Genomic DNA, 11,995 nt, shown 5'->3' with positions numbered 1-11,995 from the left:
GCCCATCTGGTAGAGCATATTTTAACCCCCCCCCTCAACCAGCACTAGATGAAGAGCAAGACAATCTCTGTGAGTTCAAGGCCAGCCTGAATGCCAGGGTCAACCACAGCTACACAGTGGGATCCCGCCAGATGAAAAGAGGGAGAAGGAGGAAAGAAAGCAAGTGAAAAACAAGTTTAGCTTGGATAACATACTTGGAAATTCTAGAAATGGCCAATTTTAAGAAAATGGGCAATTATCATATTTGAATCTGGAATAGAGAAAAATTCTAATTAGCTAAAAAGAAAGACAAAAATCTAAAACCGGTTCTGGATGTGGATAATGCAATGATTAATTTTCTCAAATCCAAATATTGGAGCATTTGCACCCTAACAGACAGTGCTTGAGAACACACATACAGTGAAATGTTTCTCACTGCACATCACTGTTTCTCCCAAACCTATAAGGATGACTGTAAAATAGAAAACAATAGACCTTTCTCTTAAGAACCTAAGTATAAAGACCAAAAACTAAAAGTATACCAAACTCAAAATCAAATCATATACAGGTAGAAATTGCCCAGAAATTGCAGATTTGACTTCACATAAAATCAAGCAACCTGGCACACACGATCCAAACAGAAGCAATCAAGAATCTCCAGGTATAAGAAAAAATAAATTTTATAACATTCAATATCAATTTTAGATGTTTTATCTTATTAATATAAGAAAAATGAAAGGATAGTTACTTAAAGAATGAATAGTATCTATCCTAAAATTTTAGCCAGCAGTATAGTCACTGGTAAAATATATGAAGCACTCCCCAGTAAAGCCACCGAAAGCAGGTTGGTAACTAACTAGTCCTAGTGCTCTAGCCAGTGAGATGAAACATGGAAGAGGGCGAAGGCACCTCGGTCAGCACCATTTGGCCCTGCCAGACAGATCAATATTAAAGGAATCAACGGTGTGCTGTCAATATGTACAATCAATATGACCAGTTACAGCATAAAAAATTAAAGAGCTCCCCCCATTTCTCCATAATTAGATAAATAAATAATGGAGAAGTTTAGGCTACAATAACAACAACAAAGTATAAAATCCTTTAAAAAATCATCATCATTATAAATACAAGGGCTCCATAGAATCAAAATTTCAAAATATTACAAAAACAGGAGGATTGGGGGAAATGGAGAAGTAGGCTGAGCTTCTAGGAGACCGATTATAGGACAAATATTGTTCTCAAGTAGGCTTTTTAGACTGAGCTTAAAATGTCAGCTCTGCAAATGGAGTATATACAACTAGTTGGCACTGAGCTGAAGATGCTACACCCAGCAGCATCTCATTTAATCACATAAACAAACAAAGTAGCTAGGGGTCACTGAGATGAAATGTGTGTGTGCAGTGAATGAATGGCAACTAGAGAAGTCAGAGCGAGGGGCAGAATGCTGAAGGCCAGGAGCTTTAGACATGGAAGAAGTAAAAACACTATCAGAAATAAAAACATATAGTAACCTTTAATCAAAATTATAGGGTTCTGTGAACAGGAAAAACTAGATTAATATACTGAAATAATTAACATGGAAGGAGAAATACATAAATTATATATAATTTTTTGATCATTAACCCATGAGAGGATTTCCATTTGTTTTGTATGTTATGGTGTCCTTAGAACACTAGATAATATAAAACTTATATTGTAAGAACTGAATAAATACAAAAAAATTAATAAAACAAATGATATGATTAACCAGTCCTTAAGATTTTAGTAGTCAAAGGAGGGCTTAATCAAAATTAAGGCTGTAGTAAATTAAAGCTGTCATCACAGAGCCTTTGTCCATCAACAGGTGGAGGCAGATGCAGAGATCCACAGCCAGGCACCAGGCTGAGCTCCGGGAATCCAACTGATGAGAGAGAGGAGAGATACTGCAGGCAAGGGACTTCGAGATCATGATGGAAGGACGTGCAGAGATGACAGCCCACACTAGTGGAAGCCATGAACTGTGGACTGGTAGCTGTGGAGCCCCCATGGGACTGGACTAGTTCCTCTGGATACAGAAGACGGTTGTTTGGCTCGAACTGTTTTGGGGCACCCAGGCAGGGGGATCAGGATCTGTCCCTGGTCTATGAACAGGCTTCTGGAATCTAGTGCCTGTGGTGTGACACCTTGCACAGCCTTGGTGCAGTGGGAAGGGGCTTGGACCTGCCTAGGCTCAGTGTGCCGGGCTCTGCTGACTTCCCATGGAAGACCTTGATTTGGGGGATGTGGGGATGCGGGGTGGCTTGAGAAAGAGGGCTGGAGGTGGGATGAGGGTGGAGGGGGAGGGGGTCGTGTGGATAGCATGTGCTGTGAGTAGAAAATTTCTTAATAAAGAAAAATTTTTTAAAAATTAAGGCTATAATGACTGGATAAATATTTCTTGGGGAAAAAAAAGTAAATTCAACTTACCTCCAACTTTTATTTCCATGGGTAACTGAGCTATGAGGAATATGCTATTAAGGAAAATATCAATGAAAATCTACCTTAAAACAAAGTGAAAGGCAGATATGGTATGAACATCTCACACAATGGAATGCCATCTCTAGTGCATATCTTAACTAGCAGGCAAAACCAAAATCTCAGTAGAAAAAAATGGGAAAGAGTATTAGACCACAGGGGGTGGAGAGTCATCCTCACAAGCAATCAGAAAGAACTAGATTAAAATTCTTCTCAGCAATATGATGATATGATTGACCAACACAGCCTTTAAGTCTCTCAGACCTTTTGCCCCAATAACATTTCTTTTGTAGAAATCCATCACCAACTTGAAGGTTACAAAATGAAAACACATTTAAACCAAAGAGTTTGTGACAACATTTATATAAGCAAATGATTGTGATCCCTTTTGTTTCTTTTGCTGTTGCTGTTGTTGTTGTTGATGATGATGATGATGACGATGACGATGATGATGTTTTTTCTTCCCCTTTTTTTTTTCTCTCTCTGTGCTGGGAATTGAACCAAGAGCCTTAGGCATGCTAAGCAGCAGGTTCACCAAGAGCTGCAACTTCAGCCCTCCTGATGCTTTACAGCGTAAGTTTTCCAAACACAAATTAATGGTTATCCAACTAATACACTCAAGGAAAAATAGAGGCTTATTAGGTGATTAATGTCCACCTAATAAGTCAGAAGCTTGGATATGGTAGGAAAACATTAATTAACCTTTCTTTAAATGGTTCTAATGGTTTTATTTAATAAGAATTACTGAAGAGTATCTTCTATAATATACTATTTTGAGTATAGAAGATAGGTAAATTTTATTTCATTTTTTATTTTTGAGATTCTAATATAATTACAATATTTTTCCTTTCCTCTCTCAAAACTCTCCCATATATACCTCCTGCTTGCCTTCAAATTAACGGCCTCCTTTTTACTAACTGCTTTTACTGCAAATATAATGTATATACATATATGTTCCTAAATATAACCTGATCAATACATATAATGTTACTTGTTTGTATGTTTCCAGGACTAACCACCTGGCTCTAGACCCCCAGCTCCCACCCCCAGCTTTCATGTTACCTAAAACTGAGGGCACCTGGGCTTTTTACCATCCACTTTGGCATGTGTGCTGATACTGTTCTTGTTCAGCTCACTTTTAGGTAGTCATGTTGGTGAGACTTCATGTAGCAAGTGTCTTTACCTGCTGGAATTACTAGGAGACACAATCTCACAACAAACCCCATGGTTATCTGGCTCTTACAGTCCTTTTGCCCCTCTCACAATGTTCCCTGAGCCTTAGGTGCAGGAGTAGTTTGTAGATTTTTCCACTGGGACTAGGCCCACAACCCTGCATGTTGGTTGGTTGTGGTTTTCTGTAGTGGTCTCCACCTGTTGCAAAAAGAAGGTTCCCTGATGAGGGGTGACAACTACCCTTACCTGTGGGTATAAGGAGAAATGTTAATAGACTGTATTGAAGGCTTAGTCTGGTTAGTAATCTCGTGGTAGTAGATTTTTCTCTAATAACCATGACTCACTAGCACTGAGTAGTTAACTAGGTTTCCAATACCAGGTATGGTATCCCTCTTTTTGAGCAGGCTTAAGTCTAATTAAAGAGCTGTTGGTTACCACCAAGTATGCATGCCACTACTTCACCCTTAGGGTTATAATGTTATGCAAGTTGTTGATATGAGTCACTGTGTTGACAAACATACACACATGAGTGAAATCCATAACACTCTTTATAGAAGACTTCTGTGAAATTTACTTTTTTTTTTTTTTTTTTTTTTTTAGGCATTGCTTGGTATCAACTCCATCGTTGAGATTTTATAACAATCTTCTTCACAAAGTCATTTGGAAAGGAAGACAACACTTAAGCTTACTTCTCACCTCTCAATTCCCAGTATTTATTTTATGCTATTGCTAGTAATCTATCTATGGTTCTGTAACGAATTAAAGTGGCTAATAAAATTTATCATCCACAATATAACCTATTTAAAGACTTTACAAGTCTAAACTAATGCACTGTCTTTCCCATCGTATCAGCTCAAAGAATTCCATATTATTTAGCTATTCTTTTAGTTGGTGTTACCTTTTACTTAATACAGAATACCCACTTTCACCCAGTACTCTTACTTATTACAAATACTTTCACCTTGCCTAGGTAAAAATAAGCCTTTCTTTTTTTTTTCTGTAGCTCTCTTTAGAACAGTAGATCTCATCTGTGGCTACACATTGAATTCACTCAGAAAGCCAGAAAGTAGGGGTTGGACTACTTTCCCAACCTGTGAGACTAATTTAATTAGTCTGCAGTATCACCTGGATAATAGGATTTTTCTTAAAGCTCTCCAGGTGATTATCATATGCAGCCGAAGATGAGAATTATAGATTTTCCTTAAGGAGATAATACATAAATCTTTAACCAATATAAAGTGGCTATAAGAAAAATGTTAATAATTTTGGACAACTCTGACATTTGATACTTGACTGGTCTTCACTCTAAAGAATATATAACCTATGCCACTAATGTGCCTATGATTTGCAATCATGAGGTCTTTCCCTTATAATTACACTACCATGTGAGTATGATACCTTAATATTTCCCACTGGGGGAAAAAGTCTCAATCATAATCCATATAAAACACGTACAAGAATTCCAGTGTCCTGCCTCAAAGTGTGATTTTTTTCCTTTCAGAATTTCCATATTTCAGGACCTGGGAGTCATCTTCCTCAACTTCTAAATTTCATTTTTACTTATTTAGTTTGGGTGGAATGGAGATATGCACACATATGTGCACACATGCCAAGGTACATGTGTGGAGATCCAAGGACAACCTGCAAGAGTCACTTCTCCACATGAGTCCCACAGATTTAACTCAGTTTGTCAGGCTTAGTGACAGGTGTCTCTGCCTGCTGAGCTATCCAGAGGGTCCAGCTTTCTCAATTTTCTTTTGAAATGATTTAATGACCTTATAGTAAAACTTGGCTGTTTGTTGGTGAAATTACTAAGGCCACTCCACGTAGTTAAAAGGGAGGTTTATTTTGTGGGGTAACTTACAAATGAAGGCATAGGTAGGTTGTAGGGTCTGGCAAAGGTATGGCACAGTCCGGCAGTGTTCTCTGGAGAACTCTGCTCTGTCTACCTCCAGCGTCCAGGGTCCAGGCACTGAGAGATCTCTAGCATTTGGATCCTGGGTCTTCAGCGTCCTCTCTCAGCCCTGCCTTGTAGGCGTGACCATTACCGAAGCCTCAATGGGGGTTGGAACTTCCAGGCCAAGGCTAGAATGGCTATCCACTACAGCTGTTTATTTTCTGAGAGTACAAATAAATGAAGCTCTTAAAACAAAACAAAACAGAAGAGGTAAAATGCAATCACCATACTTTATTTCACTTTACAAGCGGTCTTCAAATATCAAAATAAAGGGCGATGACATTTTTGAAAGAAAGGGACTCCAATATCACTCAATCCATTTCAGTTCTCATTAGCACAACGCATCTACCAAATTAAGTGCTGCTGCTGGGGCACCCAGACACCCTGTGGAGGGTTAGATGAATCAGCGAAAGCAATAAGCATTTTTCTCTGCGATACCATTTCAAGTGTAGCCTGTGGTTTTTCTTTAATGTGTGGTTTCCCGCTGGATCCCTGGAGGACAAGGTATTCCCTATTATTAAAAGCAGCACACAGAGTAACCCATGCCTTTGGTGTTTGCCCCACACTGTACTAAAGCCAAATGAGCACAAAGGCTGAATGATGCAGGATCTTCTAGAGCAGCACCGAAACTACACGCCAAAGAGAAAGCTGCATCGCCGGGCTTCACCGCTGCTTTCTTGTCCCTCAGGTTTGATAATGGCATTGAAAAGGTTTCTTTGAAGTCATTGGTTCTGTGTCAATAGAGATTTCCATTTTCAGAGATGTCTTCAGAAGGGCACCTATAGGTCTCAAAATTTGTTTAAGGGTACGAGTTCCACAGAAAACTAGAAGATCTTTATACTTTGCTTTTATAGTATCTTTCCTCCAGTCTAGATCTCACTACTTCTTTGAGGCATAAACTAAATCTGAGACTTGCACATATCCAACACTTACTAGATTCTACATGCCATGCACTATATATGCAAAGTATACAATATACTTATATATAGTATCAGGCCACAGTTGTAGCTCAAACCCCAAAAGTAAGGCAACACATCATGCAGGCAACATGGTGCTAAGCAAAAGAAAGATGCCCTCTTGGCACTTGCAAACCTATTATTCATTTCTAACAAAGCTGACTTCCCTGGGCCTGTTATCAGAGGACTAAAAATAAATAAATACAGAAAGGACAACTGTTCCAAAGGAGATACAAAGTGGTCATTTTTGCATAGGTTGAATATACGTATCTGAAGAGCATGGAACTAAAAGTGCTTCAGATTTGGGATTTTGGAAAATTTGCATACATATTACATCGTATCTTGGGGATGGGACTCAAGCATAAAATGTATTCATGTTTTCTGCTCACCTTATACACATAGCCCAATAGCAATTGCTGACAACTTTTTTAGATTGTAATTATGACTCGTCAAATGAAACAAGATATGAAAGCGTCTACTTGTAGACACTAAAAAAGTTTAAGATTTCTGAGCATTTAGGCTTCTGGATTATCAGATTATGGATGTTTTCCCTAAACTACAAAATTCAAATGAAAGAAAGGCAAATATCCATTGCATATTATCTCACCCAATATTGTATTCCCACAATGCAGTCCTGCAAATCAGTTTTATCTAATTAATTTCTGCAGCTTATTTATATAATTTTCTCCAACTTTGACCTATCAAGGATTACACAAAATAATGAGAAGTGGGTGTATGAAAAAGCTTATTTCATAAAATGCATTGTGCATCATTTCAATGGCAATGCAAATAGAAATGCAAGAGCATAGGCATAGGAACCATGCAAAAAGTTATTGGGTAAAACTTTCATCCTTTAAATTCCCCTTTCCTTATTTCTAGTTCAAACAAGAGTTGGATGTTTTCTCAACATGTTATAGTCAACAATAAAAACAAAAATAACAGAAATGGCTGAGTACAAACTTCCAGTTCCTGCTTAATCCAAGCTATCAGCTCTTTAAATCATGTTCACGGTAAGTCGTTATGAATACAGACTTACAGTGGAAACACATCTGTGAAAAGACTTCTGTGTTCACCAACTCGAGCTTGTCTTAGTGCCCCCAGTCTTTAACCTCTAAGGACCCCATGTGTTACTTGTCCCTCTAGGTTCTCAACATTTACTAAAAATCTGACAGGTAAAGACTATTAAACAAGAGTGATTTGCTTAAGGATTCTGTTTTGTCTTGTTTGCTTTGTTTACTGTTTTTCTAGTTATATAACATTGATCTCTCCTTCAATCATCTATAATTACCCAATGATCATGATTATTGATAGTTCTACAATGGAACAAATACAATCAAGGCAATAAACACGAGGGGGTGTCAAGCAGTGTTTACTGCTAAAACCATTTTACAATGGCCGTTTGTCACCACACATGCCTATCATGCATGTAGCCCTGTATGTGTCCACTGAAGCAGTGGGACCATCTGGTACAGTACTCTGTCACAGAAGCTAACCCAAATCTACTCCCAGGATTTTCTGCAAAAGCACCAGTAGTCATGGTAGGGCCTGAAATGCACTGACTGTTACTCCTCTGTGTTGAAGTGTGCTAGTCAAATCCACAGCATTCGTATTTTCACTGAGCTGAGTTTACTGCTATTTAATATTCTCAAATAGTTCATGGACCAACCACTTACTGGCTCTGTTGGACATTTCAGCCTGGTGAAAACAGGGGAGAAACCAAAATGCCCTGTGGCTCAGCTCTGGTTCATCAAAGCCAAATAGCCGTACCAGTGAGAGGTTTTGAGTACACACCTGTGTCGTGGCCTCCAGGGTAAGGTTCTCATCTCTGTGATTAATTTTCTTCAGTTACAGAATGAGAACCCCTTCAGACCTCAATTTCTGCTACTCTGAGTTCTCAAAGTTGGGAAAAGGGAGTAAGCAGGTAAAAAAAAAAATTATTGCCTGTCTGACTAGGAAGATACAGAATAAAATATACAATAGATTAATGACTGTGCAATCATGTTACTTATTATATAAAACACAACTGTATAATTCAAGACTTAAAGTAAGTTTTGGCATTAATTGTTGGCTTGTGCATCATATTCGCATGAACATAGTTAAATTCCCATTTTATATTTCCTAGGAGAAAACCTGACTGCCAAGAATTGTTCCAGCTTCCTTTAGCAAGCAGCATGTCTTTAAAAAAAAAAAAAAAAAGGAAAGAAAAGAAAGAAAAAAAGAAAGTGGAGGACCTTCTGAATTAGATAAATGTTTAGGTTGTTACAGGATCTCCCCATTTAAAATATAAATCACTAACATTCATCTGATTATGCTTGAGGGTCTCGATATTTAAAAACAAAAAGTCTGACCATTCCAAATAATGCATATGCAGTGCTTTTCTCCTTTCATGAAGTTGGGTTTATTTTGGTAATGTCTGAGTAACATTACATCAACAGTTTCCTCAGTAGCATTGTGTGAGTACACCTGTTTGCCAATTCAAATAATTGCTAGAGAAACATTCTATTTAAACAGGAAGAGCCAAGAGAACTGCATTATTTGAACAACCAAGGGAGAGTCCCCTTCCTTAACAAACTGCAACAAGTATTCACAGTCGAAATGAGCCAGTAGTAAATGACTTCTCTCAAAAGGGCCTAAGGGAAACTATTCCAAATACAAATAGCCTCTTGATTTTTACCAGATAATAATTTGTACAGAGTAACACACTAAAGCTGAGCTAAATGTAATGTGAAAGGTGAAACTAGACACTGGGTGATGCTCATATGCTTTGTATGGACTCCTACCACAACATAAATATAAAACCCACGCTTAGTTTAAGAATGACTACAGAGGTTGGCACTTGCAGAACCTACACAAATAATACAGACTCCACTCAAGCAGCACATAAGGACATAAGGCCTCATGTAGGAGGGGAGAAAGAAGCAGGTTCACCGTGACACTCTGCAAGGCACTCACTCTTCACCTGGGAATGGCAGCTGTAACCATGCCAAGTGGCTTGGCACTAGAAAATGCTACTCTGACCTACTTCTCTTCACCACATGAGGAGACTGCCTACAGCTGGTGAGATCTCTATCAATACTATGTTCTATGAACTCCCTGGAGTGTTGGGCTACCTGAAGAGCTTCTGTGATTAGCCTTCAGCAGTAAAGGAATGCACCAAAGGAATGCACTCAAGAGGATGAGAGTCCCAGAATAGCTCATTTGGTTCTGGTTTTCAAAATCGGAAAGAACACTTAAAATCTATCCTCTTGGAAAATTTTCAATAAGCAATATAGTATTGTTAATCTCAGGCAAATCCATAGTTGTCCACCTATCCCCAAACTCAATGAGCTGCATCCAGTAACTACGCACAGCTTTTAACATGCCAAGTCGACGTCAATGAAAACCAAAGATTGTGGATAGGAGGGTTGTGGTCGGTGCATGATGTGAAGTGATAGGAAACTGCTTTTCTGGACTACCATTTTATAGTAAAAGTCAATTCAAAACGTTCTAAAAGAAAGGTCTCACACGTGGCAGTTACTATTTCAGGAAAGCAATAAAGGACTGTACATGTAGTTATGATTTTTGCAAGCTCTGGTATCGCTGGGTCCCCACGCCATGTCACAAGCTAAGGGGACTGTTATAGATTTCTTCAGAACGTTCCAGGTTCAGCATTCCATTAAAAGGTTTCCTAGACAGTTTCTTGTGTACACATTTATCCAACGATGGCGAGTTAAGTTGTTCCCTTCCTGTGTGGTACAGAACATCAGACTCCTAGGGTCCTGTTTTAAAACTAAGCACGGTAGACATTTCATCCGACAGAGCTTCCTTAAATGTTTAGAAAAGGAGCCATAAGCAAAGCATTTGCACTAGTCCATCTGCCATCACCACTGGACTTCATTAAGCCTGCCATGGTCTAGAATCACTTACCCATAGTCACTCTGGGTGCGAATCTTCCTCAGTGTTTGAGTGCTATGCCCTGACTGTTTGGCAGCATAGGAAACTTAGCAATGTAACTTTGCTTTTGATTCACCAAAGAGCATGTCTAGTCCTTTGCCTGAGTGGAGATTTCTCTGTATGGAAAAGTGTCCATGCCGCACCTGATTCACCTAGCTATAGGCTCTCACTCTATCCTTAGGGCAAAGCCCGGCTCCACACACCCCACCGGCAGCCCAAAATTGAAGTTGTTGGGAGTTGTATTTTAACCCTGTCCCAACCTAACCTGCCCAGGTGCAATTACTGCAGGGCCTGCACGGTGGGGTCAGCTGTTCCATCCGCGTCTTGTGGATGGTGAGGTGAAGCAGAGGGATCCTGCCAGCTCAGGCCAGCTCTGACCAGCTCCGGCTGAGGTTAAAGCCCTAAGCGCTCCTACCTGCCCTAGACACCCCTCAAAGATCGACTAAAATAGTGTCCAGCCCCTCGCAGAAAGGTGAAGGCAGGTGCCCCAGAGCTCTCCCCAGGAGAAAACCCCGGGGGAGAAGTGGCCGCAGGAGGCTCCCGGTCCCGCCACTCACCTTCTGCTGCCTCCGGGCCATGTCGGTGGGCTGCTTGGCATTGAAGGGGTACGCGATGCACCTCACAACGAAGACGTACAGCTGCAGGCGGATGCGCCGCTCCTGCTCCTCGTCCAGCTGCCGCTCGGGCTCATCTCGTCCCTCGCTGAGCACCGAGGGGCTCGGGCTCACGGGTCTAGCCGCTCCGCCGCCGCTGCCTGCGGAGCGCCCGGGTGCGTCCCGCCGCCCTTCCCGAGCCGTGGCCGGCGGCGCTCGCTGGGAGCCGCCCGGCGCCACCAGCACCTCGCGGCTCTCCTCCTCCAGCCCCTCGTCCGACTCCTCCTCGCTGGAAGACGGGTCGAGCATGGTGCTAGCTGGGGTCCCTGGGCTCCTGGCCGAGCGAAGCTGTCCCCGCGGGTGCGCGGGAGCCTGGGTCCGCGCGCGGCGGCCGCAGAACGAAAGGGAAAGTGGCCCCGGCTTTCCGGACACGTCGAGTTCGGCGCCCTAGTGTTTGCCGCGGCCAGGACGCGGGGCGGGCGAGCGGAGCCGCGGGAGGCGAGAGGCGGAGTTAGCGCGGGGGCGCTCGGGGCGCCCGGAGCCCGCTCGCCCAGCCTCCCGTCGGCCAGCCCGCGCTCGGCCCCAGCCCGGCCGCCGACCCCCTGCAGCCGGCGCAGGTGAGGAACCTGTGGCGCCTCCAAAGCAACACGTGGAATGGAATGTCGAGGAGCGGCCGCGGGGCCGCGGAGTGCGCGTGCGCGCGCCACCGCCTGGGCCAGCCCTGTGTGCCTGGTGCCCCGGAGCGCGCAGTTTGTTAGGAAAGGGAGGTGCAGAACCCGGACGACCCCGGATCACCAACAAACAGCGGTCGTCCTGCAGCCTTCCTGTGGAGGTGGGACTGGGATAGGGGCAGGGAACGCAGTCCTTCAGTAAGAGGAGAGGGACAGAGGTCCGGGAGTAGCTGGGACCCC

At 42.1% G+C, this 11,995-nt stretch overlaps 1 protein-coding gene across 13 annotated transcripts in view; it reads right to left on the bottom strand.

Moving 5' to 3' along the window:
* Cadps2 (calcium dependent secretion activator 2) overlaps window positions 1-11,791 on the bottom strand; it is a 542,247-nt gene extending 530,456 nt beyond the window's left edge. For 10 of the 13 annotated variants that reach the window (XM_036180972.1, XM_036180974.1, XM_036180979.1 and 7 more), the window contains exon 1: window positions 11,049-11,788. In XM_036180972.1, the coding sequence (XP_036036865.1) occupies window positions 11,049-11,393 (345 nt within the window). In that variant the 5' untranslated portion in view covers window positions 11,394-11,788. Of the gene's footprint in view, window positions 1-11,048 lie in introns of all 13 variants that reach the window. The other 3 variants (XM_036180978.1, XM_036180981.1, XM_036180984.1) reach the window with 2 other exon arrangements.
* Between the last annotated feature and the right edge of the window lie 204 nt (window positions 11,792-11,995).

The sequence above is a fragment of the Onychomys torridus genome, chromosome 3 (assembly GCF_903995425.1).
Source record: "Onychomys torridus chromosome 3, mOncTor1.1, whole genome shotgun sequence".
Lineage (NCBI taxonomy): Eukaryota > Metazoa > Chordata > Mammalia > Rodentia > Cricetidae > Onychomys > Onychomys torridus.
The sequence above is the reverse complement of the archived record's forward strand: the minus strand, read 5'-3'. Positions and strand labels throughout refer to the sequence as shown.